Raw genomic sequence first — 19,457 nt, 5'->3', positions numbered from 1 at the left:
TCCCCCTTTCCCAGAGATCCCAGTCCCACGGATATCCCCAATCCCCCTTCCCAGAGATCCCAGTCCCACAGATATCCCCAATCCCCTTTCCCAGAGATCCCAGTCCCACGGGTGTCCCGATCCCACCCGGGCAGCTCCGGGGTTATCCCGGGTCAGCCGTTCCCGCTCCCTCGGAACTGCAGCTTTTCCAGTTTTTCCGTCTCCCGGTAAAACCGGTTCCAGCCGGCCTGTCCCGGCCTGCCCCACATTCCCGGCTCCCTATAAATGCCAGCCAGGCCTTTTGGGGGAAAATCCCCTTTTTAGGGATCCCGTTCCCATGGAAAGGCTGGAAAATCCCTGAACGGGCCCCGCTTCCCTCGGAGTGCTCCGGGATAATTCCGTGAGTAAGGAATTCACGGGGGGGGCTGAACCGATTCCCTTCCTTCCAAGGCTTTTTGGGGCATTTTGGGGCTTTTCATCGGAATCCCACAGGCTCGGGGCCCATCCCAACATTGCAACAAATTGAGGAATATCCCAAATTTATCCCAGTGAAATATCCCAAATATATCCCAAATTTTCCAAATTTAATCCAAATTATCCCATATTTATCCCAGTGAAATATCCCGAATTTATGCCAAATATCCCATATTTACCCTAGGGAAATATTCCAAATTTACCCCAGAGAAATATCTATCTGAAATTTTCCAAATTTAATCCCAAATTTATCTCAGTGAACTATGCCAAATTTATCCCAAATATCCCCAATTTATCCTAGAGAAATAACTATCCCAAATCTATCTCAATTATCCCAAATTTAATCCCAATTATGCCAAATTTAATCTCAAATTTATCCCAGTGAAATATCTCAAATTTATCCCAAATTCCCAAGGCACCACAAATTCCCATCCTTGCTGTCAAGGACGTTTTCTCCTGGTTATAAAAAAAACCTGGAATAAGGAGAGGGAGCAAAAAACCCCACCTGGAATAAAGAGAATATTTCCATTTATTTCCTGGGAAAATCCACTTTTTAATGTGTACATTTCTGTTTGGAGTGAGAAAAACCTTTGGAATAAAGGCAATAAATGGATTTCTTGGGGAATATTTGCAAGATGTGCTTTTGTTTTGGGGGAAATATCCTTGGTTAGATGTGATTTATTTTTGGGGAATAAAAATCCTTGGAATAAGCGAATTTAATTTTGGGGGGAAAATCCCTTTGAAATATATGCATTTATTTTTTGGGGGGTAAAATCTATTTGTAATAAGTGAATTTAATTTTGGGGGGAAAATCCATTGGTATAAGTGAGTTTCATTTTTTTTGTTTTTTGAGGGGGTAATCCATTGGAATAACTGGATTTAATTCTGGAGAGGAAAAAATCCTTGGCTAAATATACATTTATTTTTTGGTGGGAAACCCTATGGAATCCCTACATTTATGACTTTTTGGGAACAAACCCTTTGGAATCTGTACAATTTTTTTTGGGAACAAACCCTTTGGAATCCATGCATATATGATTTTTTTGGGGAACAAACCCCACGGAATCCCTGCATTTATTATTTATGATTTTTGGGGGTAGAAACCCTATGGAATTTACTATTTATTATTTTTTTGGGGAACAAACCCTTTGGAATCCGTGCATTTATTATTCTTTGGGAACAAACCCTATGGAATCTGTACATTTATTTTTTGGGGGGAACAAACCCTTTGGAATCTGTGGATTTATTATTTATGATTTTTTGGGGAACAAACCCTTTGGAATCAGTGCATTTATTATTTTTTTTTAACTAATCCCACTAAATACTTACATTTATTATTTCTTGGGAACGAACCCCATAGAATCTGTGCACTTATGATTTTTGGGAGCAGACCCCATGGAATCTGTGCATTTATTTTTTGTGGGGAACAAACCCTTTGGAGTCAGTGCGTTTATTATTTTTTGGGAACAAACCCCACGGAATCTCTACGTTTTTTTAGGGGGGGGGGAATCCTATAGAATCTGTGCACTTATGATTTTTGGGAGCACAACCCATGGAATCCGTGCATTTATTTTTTGTGGGGAACAAACCCTTTGGAGTCAGTGCGTTTATTATTTTTTGGGAACAAACCCCATGGAATCTCTACCTTTTTTTTTGGGGGGAACAAACCCCACGGAATACTTACATTTATTATTTTTTGGGAACAAACCCCACGGAATACTTACACTTATTATTTTTGGGAACAAACCCCATGGAATCTCTACCTTTTTTTTTGGGGGGAACAAACCCCACGGAATACTTACATTTATTATTTCTCGGGAACAAACCTCACGGAATACTTACATTTATTACTTCTCGGGAACAAACCCCACGGAATACTTACACTTATAATTTCCTAGGAACGAACCCCATAGAATCCGTTCACTTTGGATTTTTTGGGGAGCACACCCCATGGAATCCGCGCATTAACCCCCTACCACCAACACCCTACACCCACTTTTCCTCTAGGAAAAAAAAAAATAATAAATCAATAAATCCCATTCCCCCCATCCCAAACCCTAAAGCCCCGCATCCCCTTCCCAAGAGCGCAGCGGGTGCGGAGGGCGGGAGGCTCCGGGCTGCGGGGCCGGCCCGGAGTCTTCCAGCCCTAAAGATGGAGCTGCTCGGCTCGGGGCCGCTCCCTCGCGGCCGCGCGGGATCCGGCCTCCTCTCCCTTGCCCCTTTTCCTGCCCATCCATGTGGTTCTGTTTTGTATTGTCCCGCTCGCCCGCACTCCGGCTTCCAGGGGATTCGGTGGGTGGGATTTGAGGAGGAAAAAGAGAAAAGAGAAAAAAGGGGGAGAAGGGGAAAAAAAAAAAAAAAAAAATCAACCAACCCGAGGAGGAGGGGAAAAAAAAAAGCGAGAAAAAAATCCCCAAAAATTACCTTTTTTTTTTTTTTTTTTTTTTTTTTTCTTTTCCTGCAACAGGAACCGCCACCAAAAATAGTGCAAAGGCCCCGCGCCGCCGCTTTCTTTATGCTGCACCTCTCGCCCTAAAATCAGGTTTGGAATTGGGGGCTCAAAAAGTGGGATAAAAGGCGGATCCACGTGGTGCGAGGGGGGCAGACAGAGATCCCATTGTTCCAGGGAAATCTGGGAATGGGAACGCGGGGGGGCGGGGGGATGGACACTGCGGAGACCCCCGGGGGGGCCCTGCTCCCTCCCCAGGCCACAAAATCGCCCCCACCCCAAAATCCAGCGGCAGCGCCCCGAGAGCGCCGGGCTTTGGGGTTTTGGGGGTTCCGGGCGGCTTGAGGTGGGGATAAAGGAGGGGGACCCCGAATTCCCCCCGGTGCTCCCTTTGCCCCGCGATCCCCTTTGTCTCCGGGCCCTTTTCCTGCCCCGAATCCCCTTTGGGAACCCCCGGCACCCCGAAAGCCCCGAGATCCTCCTGTGCACCCCCAAATCTCCCCGCGACCCCCGTGTGCCCCCATTTAAACCCCCCTTTTCCAGACCCCCTTCTCTCGACCCCTTTTCCTGCTCCCTCTCTCCCTGACCCCTTTTCCAGTCCCTCTTCCTGACCCCATTTCCAGCCCCCTCCTCCCCCCCCAGCCCGGGGGTCCCCTCTCTCCCCCCTCTCCCCCATCCCGTGTCCCCCAAATCCCCCCATGTGCCCTCGCCCCATGTCCCCCAAACCCCCCCGTTTTCCCTTTCCCGTGTCCCCAAATCCCATTTGTCCCATCCCATGTCCCCCAGATCCCGTACTTTTCCCCATCCAGTGTCCCCCAAATCTCCTAGCTGGGGTTCACCCGTGTCCCCATGTCCCCCCAAAGCCCTCATGTCCCCTCACTGGGGTCACCCTTGTCCCCATGTCCCCCCAGACCCCTCATGTCCCCTCACTGGGGTCACCCATGTCCCCCACATCCCCCCAGTTTCCCCACACTGGGGGTCTCCCCATGTGCCCCTCTCTGTCCCCAACCAGGGTCCCCCATATCGCCCCCACAGGGGGTCCCCCATTTCTCTGCTATGTCCCTGCTCTGTCCCCCTCACCGGGGGTCCCATTGTTTATCCCCCCATGGCCACCACTGGGTCCCCTTTTCCCCTCATCGCGTATCCCCCTTTTCCCCTCCCGCTGGGGTCCCTTCTGTGCCCACACCGTGTCCCCCTTGTCCCCCTGCAGCCCCTCCATGTCCCACTCATGGGGTTCTCCCCTTTCTGCCCCCATCCTGTCTCCCCTCATATCCTGCTCATCTCCCCTCACCCATGTCCCCCAAATCTCCTATGTCCCCTCACCCATGTCCCCCAAATCTCCCATGTCCCCTCACCCCCGTCCCCCAAATCTCCTATGTCCCCTCACCCCATCATGCCCAGATCCCTCTTCTCCCCTCAACCCTTGTCCCCCATTTTCCCTCACCCCTGTTCCCCCATGTCCCCTCACCCCGTGTCCCCTCTCACCCCCCTCTGCGCTCTCCCCACAGCAGCTCCTTCTCTGTCCCCATTTCCCCTCACTCTGTCCCTTATCCCCCGCATCCCCCATTTCCCTCTGTCCCCATCTGCCCTCACTGTCCCCCCTCACCCCACATCCCCCACTTCCCCCTCTGTCCCCATTTCCCCTCACTGTGTCCCCATCTCCCCTCACCGCGTGTCCCGGTGTGTGTCTATGTCTGTCTGGGGGTGTCTGTCTGTCTGTGTGTCGGTGTCTGTCTGTCTGTGTGTCGCTGCCGGTGCGGCGGCTGACGCGGCCCCGCAGCCATGCCCCGCAGGAAGGCGGCGGGGCCGCCCTGGGACGCATTGTGCCCCATGAGACACCCCCACTGTGCCCCCACTGTGCCCCATGAGACACCCGCACTGTGCCCCTATTGTGCCCCACTGCACATACCCACTGTGCCCCTACTGTGCTCTATTACACACCCCCACTGTACCCCTTGGACCTACTGTGCCCCATCAGACACCCCCACTGTGCCTCTAGTGTCCCCCATTACACACCCCTACTGTGCCCCCATTGTGCCCCATGAGACACCCCCACTGTGCGCCTACTGTGCCCCATTGCACACCCCCACTGTGCCCCATTGCACACCCCAGTGTCCCCACTGTGTCCCCGTTACACACCCTCACCGTAGCGCCTTGTACCTACTGTTCCACCCCTAATACACCCCAAGCCCCACTGCGCCCCCTGACCCCCATCCCGCCCCATTGCGCCCCAAATTCCAGCCCATTGCACCCCAAACTCCACTGCACCCCCTGACCCCCATCCTGCCCCACTGCAGCCCTTCCAGCACCCCGTCATTGCCCCCATGTCCCTGCTGTCCCCAGTGTCCCCCACAGCCCCAAATCCCCCACAATGCCATGTCCCCTGTGTCCCCCACAATGCCATGTCCCCTGTGTCCCCCACAGTCCCAATGTCCCCCATGTCCTCCCTATCCCTGCTGCTCCTCCTGTCCCTACATCCCTGTCCCAGATGACCCCAAGGTCCCTCACATTCTGCACATCTTCCCCCCCTTCCTGATGTCCCCGATGTCCCATGTCCCATCCCCAATGTCCCCGATGTCCTGTGTCCCTCCCATCCCATGTCCCATCCCCGATGTCCTGTGTCCCTCAAATCCCCAGTGTCCCACGATGTCCCCATGTTCCCCACATCCCTGATGATCTCCACAGCCCTGATGCCCCCAGGTCCCCGCATCCCTGATGTCCCCAATGTCCCCCACAATGTCCCCAAGTCTCCCCCATGTCCCCCACATCCCCGATGTCCCACAATGTCCCCTGTGTCCCCAATATCCCACAATGTCCCCAGTATCCCCCTCACCCCCGAAGTCCTCCATATCCTACCATGTCCCTGTGTCCCCCCATGTCCTTGACCATGTCCCTGATGTCCCCGTGTCCCCCCAGAAGCTCGAGGGCTCCAAGAGCCGGGGGCAGCTCCTGATCTTCGGTGCCACCAACTGGGACCTGATCGGCCGCAAGGAGGTGCCCAAGCAGCAGGGTAGGGCTGCTAATTAGCTGGTTAATTAGTCATTAATGAACCATGTGGGGCAGGGTAGGGCTGGCTAATTAACTGGTTAATTAGTCATTAATGAACCACATGGGGCAGGGTAGGGCTGCTTAATTACCTGCTGTTAATTAGTAATTAATGCTTTGGGGCAGGGTAGGGGCTCATTAATGGCTCATTAATTAGTTAGTATTAATTAGTAATCAATGAATGGTTTGGGGCAGGGTAGGGGCTTATTAATGGCTGTGATTAATTGGTATTGATTTGAGGTTAATTAGTAATTAATTAAGGTTTTGGGATAGGGTAGAGGTCCCTAATAGCTGATTAATTAATTGGTATTAATTAGTAATCAATGAAGGGTTTGGGGCAGGATAGGGGCTCACTAATGTCTATAAATTAATTTGTATTAATTATTAATTAATTAATGTTTTGGGACAGGATTGCAGCTTGTTAATGGCTGTGATTAATTGGTATTAATTAGTAATCAATGAAGGTTTTGGGGCAAGGTAAGGCCTCATTAAGGGGTGATTATTGCTATTAATTATGTATTGGGGCAGAGCAGGGCCCTCATTAGTGGCAGTGCGATTAATTGGTGTTAATTTGTAATTAATGACCTGGAGTGGCATCTCGTACTCTGGCCAGAATTTGGGGTGCACTGATTATTTTTATCTATTTCTAATTAATTATTTTCATTAATTACTGGGGGAGGAGCCACAGTTGCACCCCTTAATTGGGGCAGGTTTGAGGGGTACCAGCTTTGCTTCAAACCCAAATTAAGCCTCTGCTTCAATTTTAGTTCATTAATTATCTCCTTCTTTTTAGGGGATATATTTAATTAATATTAAAAATTAGTATTTACATTAATTAATGCTTAAAATTAACGAGCTAGAGGAGGAGTTACAGTTTTAGGTTTTAATTTGGGCCAGAATTTGGGGGCACCAGCTCTGCTGCGGAGCCTCTGCTTATTAGGGATGCATGGAAAGTTCATTAATGCTCCTGCTCTCAGTGGCACTGCTTCATTAATTAATAACTCGTTAATTGGGGCAGCAGCCAGGGCTGGACACGCTCATTGGGGCAGGTTTGGGGTGCCCCAGCCCTGGTTGTGGGTCCCCATTTCCCAAATCCGCCCTCAGCCCCTGCCCCGCGGAATCCCGGATCATTTTCCTGGATTGTTTTCCTGGATTTTCCTGGATTGTTTTCCCAGTATTCCCAGATTTCCCAGGTGATTTTCCAGGATGATTTTCCTGGTTGATTTTCCTAGATTTTCCTGGATTATTTTCCCGAAATTTCGTGGATTTTCCTAGATGATTTTCCCGTATCATTTTACTGAATTTTTCTGTATTTTCCCGGATTATTTTCCCGGTATTCCCAGATGATTTTCCTGGCTGATTTTCCCAGATTTTTCCATCTTATTTTCCTGGATTTTCCTCGATAATTTTCCCAGATTTTCCCGTATCATTTTCCTGAATTTTTTTGGATTTTCCTGGATTATTTTCCTGGTATTCCCAGATGATTTTCCTGGCCGATTTTCCCAGAGTTTTCCAGATTATTTTCCTGGATTTTCCTCGATAATTTTCCCAGATTTTCCCGTATCATTTTCCTGAATTTTTTTGGATTTTCCGGGATTATTTTCCCGGTATTCCCAGATGATTTTCCTGGCTGGTTTTTTCAGATTATTTTCCCGGGTTTTCCGAGATGATTTTTTGGATGATTTTCCTGGCTGATCTCCCGTACTCTTTTCCCGGATTGTTCTTTTCCCGGCTGCTTTTCCCAGCCCGTTCCGTTCCCAGCCGCGTTTCCCGGTGCTGACCCCGCGCTCGTTCCCGGTGTTTTCCAGCGGCGTACCGGAACCTGGGCCAGAACCTGTGGGGGCCTCACCGCTACGGGAGCCTGGGGGGGCTGCGCGTGCGCTCGGTGGTGTCGGGGCCCTGCGCCGCCCACAGCCTGCTGATCACGGCCGAGGGCAAGCTCTGGAGCTGGGGTGAGCAGGATCCATCCCGGGAACCCCGTTGGGAGAGCGGGATCCATCCCGGGAACCCGCTGGGAGAGCAGGATCCATCCCAGGAACCCGCCTGGGAGAGCGGAATCCATCCCGGGAACCCGCTGGGAGAGCGGGATCCATCCCGGGAACCCCGTTGGGAGAGCGGGATCCATCCCGGGAACCCCCCCAGGAGAGCGGGATCCATCCCGGGAACCTCCCTGGGAGAGCGGGATCCATCCCGGGAACCCCCCCAGGAGAGCGGGATCCATCCCGGGAAGCAGCTGGGAGAGCGGGATCCATCCCGGGAACCCCGTTGGGAGAGTGGGATCCATCCTGGGAACCAGCTGGGAGAGCGGGATCCATTGCGGGAACGCCCCCGGGAGAGCGGGATCCATCCCGGGAACCCCGTTGGGAGAGCGGGATCCATCCCGGGAACCCCCCCGGGAGAGCGGGATCCATCCTGGGAACCCCCCTGGGAGAGCGGGATCCATCCCGGGAACCCCGTTGGGAGAGTGGGATCCATCCTGGGAACCAGCTGGGAGAGCGGGATCCATTGCGGGAACGCCCCCGGGAGAGCGGGATCCATCCCGGGAACCCCCCCGGGAGAGCGGGATCCATCCTGGGAACCCCCCTGGGAGAGCGGGATCCATCCCGGGAACCCCCCTGGGAGAGCGGGATCCATTGCGGGAACCTGCTGGGAGAGCGGGATCCATCCCGGGAACCAGCTGGGAGAGCGGGATCCATCCTGGGAACTCCCCCTGGGATAATGGGGTCAGCTGGGGAACCCCTGTGGGATAGTAGGATCCATCCCGGGAACACCCCCGGGAGAGCGGGATCCATTCCGGGAACCCCCCTGGGAGAGCGGGATCCATCCCGGGAACCAGCTGGGAGAGCGGGATCCATCCCGGGAACCCCCCCGGGAGAGCGGGATCCATCCCAGTAACATCCCCAGGAGAGCGGGATCCATCCCAGGAACTGGGCTGGGATAGTGGGATCCATCCAGGAAACCAAACTGGGAGAGTGGGATCCATCCCAGGAACTCCCCCTGGGATAATGGCGTCAGCCAAATGTTTCCTGAGATCCACCTGGGAGCCAAACTGGGATAATGGGATCCATCCTGGGAACCCCTGTAGGATAGTGGGATCCTTCCCAGGAACTCCCCCAGAGAGTGGGGTCATTGGGAAGCCCTGGGATAGCGGGATCAGATGGAACCCCTGGGATAGCGGGATCAGATGGAACCCCTGGGATAACGGGATCAGATGGAACCCCTGGGATAACGGGATCAGCGGGACCCGCTGGGATTCTGGGATCGGCAGTGAGCCCCTGTGACCCCGGGGTTTTTGGGATCCGCAGGGCGGAACGAGAAGGGGCAGCTGGGCCACGGCGACACGAAGCGCGTGGAGGCGCCGCGGCCGATCGAGGCCCTGGGCAGCGAGGCCATCGTGGCGGCCGCCTGCGGCAGGAACCACACCCTGGCCCTGACCGGTGCGGAGAGACGGGACAGGGATGGACACGGGGACACGGGATGGACACAGGGACACGGGACGGACACAGGGACACGGGATGGACACCGGGACAGGGATGGACACGGGGACACGGGATGGACACGGGGACACGGGATGGACCGAGGCCCTGGGCAGCGAGGCCATCGTGGCGGCCGCCTGCGGCAGGAACCACACCCTGGCCCTGACCGGTGCGGAGAGACGGGACAGGGATGGACACCGGGACACGGGATGGACACCGGGACACGGGACGGACACCGGGACACGGGACGGACACCGGGACACGGGATGGACACCGGGACACGGGGACACGGGATGGACACCGGGACACGGGATGGACACCGGGACACGGGATGGATCCTGGGACACGGGATGGACACCGGGGACACGGGGCAGATCCCGGGACACGGGGCGGATCCCGGGACATGGGGCAGGATCCTGGGACACGGGATAATCCCGGGGACACGAGATGGATACCGGGACACAGGGTGGAGAGACAGGACACGGGGCTGGATCCCAGGAAATGGCTCTGGATCCTGGGACACGGGGCTGATCCTGGGAAACAGGCCGTTCCCGGGGCACGGGGCTGGATACCGGGACACGGGGCTGATCCCGGGACACGGGGCTGATCCCGGGACATGGGGCTGAATCTTGGGAAACGGGGCTGATCCTGGGAAATGGGACTGATCCCGGGACACGCCAGATCCCGGGACATGCCAGATCCCGGGACATGCTGATCCCGGGAAATGGCCCTGGATCCTGGGACACGGGGCTGGTCCTGGGAAACAGCCCTGGATCCTGGGAAACTGCACTGAGTCTCGGGAAATGGCCTGATCCTGCAAAACAGCCCCATCCCAGGAAACTGCCCTGATCCCGGGAAAGCTGTGCCAAATCCACCCCTTTCACCCCCAAAATCCAGGAAAACTGCCCCTAAATCTGCCCCTTTTGCCCCAAATTCTGGGAAAACTGCCCCAAAGTCCTCCCCTTTTGCCCCCAAATCCACCCCATTTCCTTCAAAATCTGCCCCTTTTTCCCCCAAATCTGCCCCCTTTGCCCCCGAATTCTGGGAGAACGGTCCCAAAACCCCCGTTTTCCCCCCAAAATTCCCGTTTCCCCCCAAAATTCCCGTTTTCCCTGCAGAGAGCGGCTCGGTGTTCGCCTTTGGGGAGAACAAGCTGGGCCAGCTGGGGCTGGGGAACCAGACGGACGCCGTGCCCAGCCCCACCCAGGTACGGACCCCAAACCCCAAATTGGGGGGAAATCTGGGCATTTGGGGGCTTCCAGTGACAAAAATTCCCCTTTTTCCTCTTTTCTTAAATTTTTTCAATCCTAATTTTTTTGCTTTTCCCACAGATCACAGATTCCCATAGAAATTCCCCATTTTTGATCTGGTTTTTTGATCTGGTTTTTCCTGCTTTTCCTGTGTTTTTTTCAATCCTGTTTTTCCTGCTTTTCCCACAGATCAGGGATTTCCCATAGAAATTCCCCTCTTTTCCCCTTTCCCACATTTCTCCAATCCTATTTTTCCTGCTTTTCCCGTGTTTTCCTGATCCCTTTTTACCTGCTCTTCCCATGTCCTTGGTCCCATTTTTCCTGCCAATCAGGGATTTCCCACGGAAATTCCCCATTTTTCCCAGTTTTTCTGATCCCATTTTTCTGGCCTTTCCTGCATTTCTGATCCCCATTTTTCCCGATTTTTCTGATCCCATTTTTCTGGATGATCCCATGGGATTGAGGCAGTTCAGGATGATCCCATGGGACAGGGGCAGTTTGGGATCACCCCACAGGATCGGGGCGGTTCAGGATGATCCCATGGGATTGGGGCAGTTCGGGATCACCCCACAGGATTGGGGCAGTTCAGGATGATCCCATGGGACAGGAGCAGTTCAGGATGATCCCATGGGATTGGGGCAGTTCAGGATGATCCCATGGGACAGGGGCAGTTCTTGATCATGCTGGGGGGTCGGGGCAGTTCAGGATGATCCCATGGGACAGGAGCAGTTTGGGATCACTCCACAGGATCAGGGCAGTTTAGGATGATCGCACGGGATGGGGCAGTTCAGGATGATCCCATGGGATTGGGGCAGTTCAGGATTATTCCACGGGACAGGAGCAGTTCAGGATGATCCCATGGGACAGGAGCAGTTCAGGATGATCCCATGGGACAGGAGCAGTTCAGGATGATCCCATGGGACTGGGGCAGTTCAGGATGATCCCATGGGACTGGGGCAGTTCAGGATGATCCCATGGGATTGGGGCAGTTCAGGATGATCCCATGGGATTGGGGAAGTTCGGGATCATGCTGGGGGGTCGGGGCAGTTCAGGATGATCCCACGGGATTGGGGCAGTTCAGGATGACCCCACAGGACGGGGCGGTTCGGGCTGACCCCGCAGGATGCCCCGTTCCCATTTCAGGCCACAATTCCGATGGGAAGTTCATCGCGCGGGCGCAGCGCATCGAGTACGACTGCGAGCTGCTGCCGCGGCGCGTGGCGCTCTTCGTGGAGCGCACCAAGGACGGGCAGGTGCTGCCCGTGCCCAACGTCGTGGTCAGGGACGTGGCCTGCGGGGCCAACCACACGGTACGGGGCACGGGAATATGGGAATATGGGATAACGGGAACAGGTCAGGGACGGGGCCTGCGGGGCCAACCACACGGTACGGGGCACGGGAATATGGGAATATGGGATAACGGGAACAGGTCAGGGACGGGGCCTGCGGGGCCAACCACACGGTACGGGGCACGGGAATATGGGAATATGGGATAACGGGAACAGGTCAGGGACGGGGCCTGCGGGGCCAACCACACGGTACGGGGCACGGGAATACGGGAATATGGGATTGGGGTAACGGGAACGGGTCAGGGATGGGGCCTGCAGGGCCAACCACACGGTACAGGACACGGGAATACGGGAATATGGGATTGGGGTAACGGGAACGGGTCAGGGATGGGGCCTGCGGGGCCAGCCACACGGTACGGGACACGGGAATATGGGATAATGGGAGTATGGGATCAGGATAACGAAATATCGGTCGGGGCATAGCCTGGGGGCCACCGACCCGGTACAAGACATGGGTATATGGGAATGTGGGATAATGGGATCGGGATAAGAGGAACGGGTCAGGGACGGGGCCTGCGGGGCCAACCACACGGTACAGAACACGGGACACGGGATAATGGGAATATGGGATCAGGATAATGAAATATCGGTCGGGGCATAGCCTGGGGGCCAACGACCCGGTACAAGACATGGGTATATGGGAATGTGGGATAATGGGATCGGGATAACGGGAATGGGTCAGGGATGGGGTCTGTGGGGCCAGCCACGCGGTATGGGACACGGGAGTATGGGATAATGGGAATACGTGGTTGGGAATATGGGATCAGGATAATGGGAATGGGTCAGGGGCATGGCCTGTGGGGCTAACCACACAGTACAGGACATGGGAATATGGGATCGGAATAATGGGAATGGATCAGGGATGTGGCCTGCGGGGCCAACCACACGGTACGGGATGGGATCGGGAATGGGAATACGGGATCAGGAATGGGAATGGGTGCAGGAATGGGAGAGTGGGTAATGGGAATGAGAGAGCAGGAATGGGAATGGGAAAAGGGGAATGGCCGGGAATGGGAGACACCAGCTCTCAGCCTCTGCTCCCCCCATCCCTGCCGGGGCTGCATTCCCAGAAGTGCATCTTTTCCTGGGGTTTGGGATTTGGGATCTCTGAGGCTGTTTTCCCATCCCAGCTGGTGCTGGATTCCCAGAAGCGCGTGTTCTCCTGGGATTTGGGGTTTGGGATTTGGGATCTCTGAGGCTGTTTTCCCATCCCAGCTGGTGCTGGATTCCCAGAAGCGCGTGTTCTGGGATTTGGGATTTGGGATCTCTGAGGCTGTTTTCCCGTCCCAGCTGGTGCTGGATTCCCAGAAGCGCGTGTTCTGGGATTTGGGGTTTGGGATTTGGGGTCTCTGAGGCTGTTTTCCCATCCCAGCTGGTGCTGGATTCCCAGAAGCGCGTGTTCTCCTGGGGCTTTGGGGGCTACGGGCGCCTGGGCCACGCGGAGCAGAAGGACGAGATGGTTCCCAGGCTGGTGAAGCTCTTCGACTTCCCGGGACGCGGCGCCGCCCAGATCTACGCGGGATACACCTGCTCCTTCGCCGTCAGCGAGACAGGTGGGCACGGGATTCGGGAATGCCGGGAATGCCGGGGGGGTGGCAGCGGGACAGGTGGGATTCGGGATTCGGGAATGCCGGGAATGCCGGGGGGGTGGCAGCGGGACAGGTGGGCACGGGATTCGGGAATGCCGGGAATGCCGGGGGGATGGCAGCAGGGCAGGTGGGAATGCAGGTCTGGGATTTGGGAATGCTGGGAATGTCACGGAGGGATGGCAGCAGGACAGGTGGGAATTGAGGATCTGGGATTTGGGAATGCTGGGGGAGATGGCAGCAGGACAGGTGGGAATTCGGGATCTGGGATTTGGGAATGCTGGGGGACAGCTGTCAGTGGGAGAGGTGGGATTCCCAGGATCCCAGGATTTGGGAATGCTGGGCAGGCTGTGGGATTCCCAGGATCTTGAGGTCTGGGAATGCTGGGGGAGCTCTGGCCTGACAGGTGGGATTTGGGAATGCTGCAGGAGAGCCGAGACAGGGGGGAATCTTGGGATCCCGGGATCTGGGAATTCTCAGGGAGCCGTGGCCTGACAGCTGGGATCCCAAGGATCCCGGGATTTGGGAAATCTGGGGGAAGCTGTTACCCAACAGGTGGGATTCCCAGCATTGGGAATCCCGGGGACTCTGTGCCCCGACAGTTGGAATTCCCAGGATTTGGGAATTCTGGGACCCACGCCCTGACAGGTGGGGTTCCCAGGATCGGGAATTCCGGGGGATCCATGCCCTGACAGGTGGGATTCCCAGGATGAGGAATTTTGGGATCCATGCCCTGACAGGTGGGGTTCCCACAATCGGGAATTCCGGGGGATCCATGCCCTGACAGGTGGGATTCCCAGGATGGGGAATTCCAGGTTTCGTGCCCTGACAGGTGGGATTCCCATGGATCCGGGATTTGGGAATTCTGGGATCCATGTCCTGACAGGTGGGATTCCTGGGATTTGGGAATTCTGGGATCCATGCCCTGACAGGTGGGATTCCTGGGATTTGGGAATTCTGGGATCCATGCCCTTACAGGTGGGATTCCCAGGATGGGGAATTCCGGGATTCGTGCCCTTACAGGTGGGATTCCCAGGATGGGGAATTCCGGGATTCGTGCCCTGACAGGTGGGATTCCTGGGATCCCTGACAGGTGGGATTCCCAGGATTTGGGAATTCCGGGATTTGGGAATTCCGGGATCCAGGCCCTGACAGGCTCCCTTGCAGGTGGATTGTTCTTCTGGGGCGCCACCAACACCTCCCGGGAGTCCACCATGTACCCCAAGGCCGTGCAGGACCTGTGCGGGTGGAAGATCCGCAGCCTGGCCTGCGGGTGAGTGAGTGCAGCCCCGGGAATTCCCACCCCATCCCGGGATTTGGGGTGCTGGGACACTCGGGGATCAGGGATTGCCTCCCTTGCAGGAAGAGCTCCGTCATCGTGGCGGCCGACGAGAGCACCATCAGCTGGGGGCCCTCGCCCACCTTCGGGGAGCTGGTACTGAGCAACACCCCAAATAAAACCCCAAAGAGCATCCCAAAAACCCCAAATGACACCCCAAATAAAACCCCAAATGCCCCAAACTGACACCCCAAACCCACCATCAGCTGGGGGCCTTCACCCACCTTCGGGGAGCTGGTACTGAACAACACCCCAAAGAGCATCCCAAAAACCCCAAATGACACCCCAAATAAAACCCCATATGACACCCCAAAAACCCCAAATGCCCCAAACAAAACTCCAAATGCCCCAAACTGACACCCCAAAATCCTCATCAGCTGGGGGCTCTTGCCCACTTTTGGCGAGCTGGTACTGAATAAAACCCCAAAGAGCATCCCAAAAACCCCAAATGACACCCCAAATCCCCCAAACCCCGGGGCCCGGCCCCTCTGGCCTCACTGAGCGTTCCCTGTCCATGGGATGTTCCCACAGGGATATGGGGACCACAAACCCAAATCCCCCAAAGGGACACCCCAAACCCCACTGAGCGTTCCCTGTCCATGGGATGTTCCCACAGGGATATGGGGACCACAAACCCAAATCGTCCACGGCGGCGCAGGAGGTGAAAACCCTGGATGGGATCTACACCGAGCAGGTGAGGGGGACCCCACAGGGCTTGGGGTGGGGGATGCACAGGGGGGCTCATCCCACCTGTGGGGTGATGGGGGACATACGGGGAATCATTTGGGGTGGCTGAGGCCGTGCCCAGCCCATCACACCTGTGGGGCCCTTCCCCTAAAATGAACGGGGACACCGAGGCTGTGCCCAGCCCATCACACCTGTGGGGTGGTGGAGAGGGGCACCTGCATTTCCCTTAAATAGTTTGGGGTGGCTGAGGCTCTGCACAGCCCATCACACCTGTGGGGTGATGCAGGGGGACACCAGGGGCCCTTCCCTAAAATGAACAGGGTGGGAGGCCCTGTGGTGGATATGGGGCCATCCCGTGGGATAAACAGGGACACTGAGGCCATACACAGCTCACCACAGCTGCAGGGTGAGGGAGGGACACCTGGATCCCCAAAAATAAAAGGGGGGCTGAGGCCCCCACAACTCCTGGCACCCGTGGGGTGATGGAGGGAGGATCCAGGGTGCCATTCCCTAAAATAATTTGGGGTGGCTGAGGCTGTGCAGAGCTCGTGACAGCTGTGGGGTGAGGGAGGAGCACCTGGATTCCCCTAAAATGAGTGGGGACCCTGAGGCTGTGCAGAGCTCATCACCCCTGTGGGGCAGCAGGGGCAGGGCACCAGGGGCGATGCCCTGAAATAATTTGGGGTGTCTGAGGCCGTGCCCTGCTCATCAGACCCCTGGGGTGAGGGAGGGGCACAGGGGGCTGTTCCCAAAATAAATGGGGGGGCTCAGGCCTTGTGCAACTCATCACACCTGTGGGGTGAGGGAGAGGGCACCTATGGCCCTACCCTAAAATAATTTGGGGTGGCTGAGACCTCACGCAGCTCGTCACAGCCCTGGGCTGAGGGAGGGGGGACCCTCCCCTTAGGCAAACCCAGGGGCTGAGGCCGTGCCCAGCTCGTGACACCCGTGGGGTGATGGAGAGGGGTCACGTGGGGCCATTCCCTAAAATAATCAGGGAAACTGAGGCCATTCCCTAAAATAAACAGGGAAACTGAGGCTGTGCCCAACTCATCGCATCCATGGGGTCATGGAGAGGGCGCCTGGAGCTGTTCCCTAAAATAAACAGGGAAACTGAGGCCGTGCCCAGCTCGTGACACCCATGGGGCCCCTCCCCTAAAATAAACAGGGCAGCAGAGGCTGTACACAGCTCATCACACCTGTGGGGTGATGGAGGGAGGGCACCAGGGGCTGCTCCCTAAAATAAACGGGGAAACTGAGGCTGTGCACAGCTCATCACATCCATGGGGTCATGGAGAGGGCACATGGAGCTGTTCCCTAAAACAAACAGGGAAACAATAAACAGGGAAACTGAGGCCGTGCCCAGCTCGTGACACCCATGGGGCCCCTCCCCTAAAATAAACAGGGCAGCAGAGGCTGTACACAGCTCATCACACCTGTGGGGTGGTGGAGGGAGGGCACCAGGGGCTGCTCCCTAAAATAAACGGGGAAACTGAGGCTGTGCACAGCTCATCACATCCATGGGGCCCTCCCCTAAAACAAACAGGGAAACTGAGGCCAGACACGGCCCAGGACACCCATGGGTGATGTGCATGAGTCCCCCTTTAAATACACCCAGGGGCTGAGGCCACACACAACTCATGACACCAGGGTCCATTCCCTAAAATAACCAGGGACACTGAGGCTGTGCCAGCCCGTGACACTGGGATCCATTCCCAAAAATAAACAGGGACACTGAGGCTGTGCTTCCCGTGACACCCATGGGTGATGTGGGAGGACAAATCCCGGGGCTGAGGCCGTGCCCAGCTCGTGACACCCATGGGTGCCCTGCAGGGGGTGCAGGGCCCTTCCCTGAACTCCCTTGGGATGCTCCAGCCCAGCCTGGATCCCAGCAGGTGGGAGGATCCCCAGGAGGGATCCCGAGGAAGGCTCCAGATCCCCTCAGCTCCCCGTTCCCTTTTCCATGGGCATTCCCACTCCCAGCTGACCTATTCCTGTTCCAGCTGGCCCATTCCCATTCCATGTGGCCATGGGCTATTCCCAACTGACCCATTACTGTTCCCATTCCAGGTGGCCACAGGCTATTCCCACTCCCAGCTCACCAGTTCCCATTCCCATTCCAGGTGGCCACGGGCTATTCCCACTCCCAGCTCACCAGTTCCCATTCCCATTCCAGGTGGCCATGGGCTATTCCCACTCCCAACTGACCCATTCCCGTTCCCATTCCAGGTGGCCATGGGCTATTCCCACTCCCTGGTGATCGCCCGGGACGAGTCGGAGGCGGAGCAGGAGAAGCTGCGGAAGCTGCCGGAGTACAACCCCCGCACCCTCTGAGGGGCCCCGATCCCGATCCCGATCCCAATCCCGCTTCTCCATCCCGGCCGCCGTGCTCCCTCCCCCTTCCCGCACTCCCAGCCCTCGGGGGGGTCATTCCCACCCCCATTCCCGGCTTTTGGAATTCCCGACCACAGCCGGGCCTTCCGGCACGTCCCGCCCCGGGTTTTGTAGGGTCTGCCCTTGAGTTATTTTTTATTTTATTTGTATTTTTCAGCAGCTTTTTTTTACTGTTTCCCATTTTTCCAGCCCTGGATCTCCACAGCTGCCGGCTCGGGATCACTTTGGGGATCTGATCCCGGCTTGGGATCCCTTTAGGGATCTGGGATCCCTAAAGAGCAGCTGCCAATGCCTGGTTTTCCCCCTATATTCCCATTTTTTCCCCCCAGCATTCCCATTTTTTTGCTGGTTTTCCCTACTCTGGGTGCTACAGTTTTCGGGATTTCCCCCTCCCACCCCTCCAGCATCCGCAGGGATCCCAGATCCCATCCCAGCAGCATTCCTGGATCCCATCCCAGCAGCATTCCCAGGCTCCCCGCCCTCGCCCACCCCGGGGACATCTCAGGGATCACGAGGGGAGTCCCAAAGGAATTTTTTTCCCGGGAATTCGGAGTTTTTTCCTTCTGGCGGATGGTTTGGCCCGGGATCAGCCGGAATTCCCGCATTCCCAGTTCCCTCCGTGCCAGGTCACTGTGCTGGAATCTCGAGGTGCCTTCAGGAGCAGAGCCCGCCTCTGCCCCGCGCCATTCCCGCTCCCTTCGGGCCGTTTTTAGGGATTCTCCTGGATTTTTCCATGGATTTTTGCTCCTTCCCATCTCCCCCGGGGCGGCGCTCGGGGAGTTTGCAGTAAAAAATAAATGGGTTTTGGTCAATTTTTGGGATGGGGGGTTGTTTTCCAGGGGGTTTGGAGAGATCCCAGCAGGGGGGAAATTCCCAAATCCCGCTTTTTTAGCAGTGTTTAGGATTTGGGGGTGGGGAATCCCCAAAACCCCACTTGGAGCCCCAAAAGCTGTGGGGGGGCTGTTCCCACATTCCAGAGGGGCCATTCCCACATTCCCGAGGAATTCCCAGGTTCGGGAAGGATCCAGGATGGTCATTCCTGCATTCCCAAGGGGTCATTCCCGAGGAATTTCAAAGTTTGGGATGGATCCAGAGGGCCATTCCTGCATTCCTGGGGAATTCTCGAGTTCAGGAAGGATCCAGAGGGGCCATTCCTGCATTCCCAAGGGGCCATTCCCACATTCCCGAGGAATTCCCAGCTCAGGAAGGCTCCAGGAGGGGCTGGGGTAGGATCCCGGAATTTTTGTATTCCTCGGCTTCCATTGTTTGGAGTTCAAAAATTCCCATTTTCCACTTTCAGTCCCTGATTTTTGGCATCTTTTCTTCTTCATTTTTCAATATTCAATTTTATTTTTTTTTCTTCTTCAAGGAATTCCTCAGGGATGTTGCTCTGTGGTCAGGGATTTCTGTCCCGTTTTCCCTCTGGAAT

At 55.8% G+C, this 19,457-nt stretch overlaps 1 protein-coding gene and 2 long non-coding RNA genes across 3 annotated transcripts; 2 read left to right on the top strand and 1 right to left on the bottom strand.

Annotated features, from left to right (window-relative positions):
- Positions 1-2,037: 2,037 nt before the first annotated feature.
- LOC120496765 lies at positions 2,038-4,731 on the top strand. The gene is made up of 3 exons (XR_005626347.1): positions 2,038-2,745; positions 2,921-2,995; positions 4,683-4,731. It is a non-coding gene; the product is annotated as an uncharacterized LOC120496765 (long non-coding RNA).
- Positions 2,890-4,725, bottom strand: LOC120496766. Its single transcript, XR_005626348.1, has 2 exons — positions 4,572-4,725; positions 2,890-2,985 (listed from the first exon to the last, which is right to left on the bottom strand). It is a non-coding gene; the product is annotated as an uncharacterized LOC120496766 (long non-coding RNA).
- A 982-nt stretch (positions 4,732-5,713) lies between the features above and the next one.
- RCC2 (regulator of chromosome condensation 2) lies at positions 5,714-18,840 on the top strand. Its single transcript, XM_039697461.1, has 10 exons — positions 5,714-5,912; positions 7,756-7,899; positions 9,253-9,384; positions 10,542-10,684; positions 11,768-11,983; positions 13,395-13,575; positions 14,776-14,881; positions 14,971-15,043; positions 15,564-15,641; positions 17,864-18,840. The coding sequence occupies exons 1-10, from the start codon at positions 5,714-5,716 to the stop codon at positions 17,966-17,968; spliced, it is 1,377 nt and encodes a 458-aa protein (XP_039553395.1). The 3' UTR covers positions 17,969-18,840.
- Positions 18,841-19,457: the final 617 nt, after the last annotated feature.

The sequence above is a fragment of the Passer montanus genome, unplaced genomic scaffold (genome assembly GCF_014805655.1).
Source record: "Passer montanus isolate IOZ18808 unplaced genomic scaffold, ASM1480565v1 scaffold118, whole genome shotgun sequence".
Taxonomy (NCBI): Eukaryota; Metazoa; Chordata; class Aves; order Passeriformes; family Passeridae; genus Passer; species Passer montanus.
Note: the sequence above shows the minus strand (reverse complement) of the source record. Positions and strands in the feature narration are given on the sequence as shown.

Bases quoted from the DNA above. Each gene is read 5' to 3' on its own strand.
- RCC2 (XM_039697461.1), top strand. From the start codon at position 5,714: ATGTCCCCAGTATCCCCCTCACCCCCGAAGTCCTCCATATCCTACCAT. The intron at 10,685-11,767 runs GTGACAAAAATT...ATGACCCCACAG, and splicing joins TGGGCATTTGGGGGCTTCCA to GACGGGGCGGTTCGGGCTGA. The intron at 14,882-14,970 runs GTGAGTGAGTGC...CCTCCCTTGCAG, and splicing joins ATCCGCAGCCTGGCCTGCGG to GAAGAGCTCCGTCATCGTGG.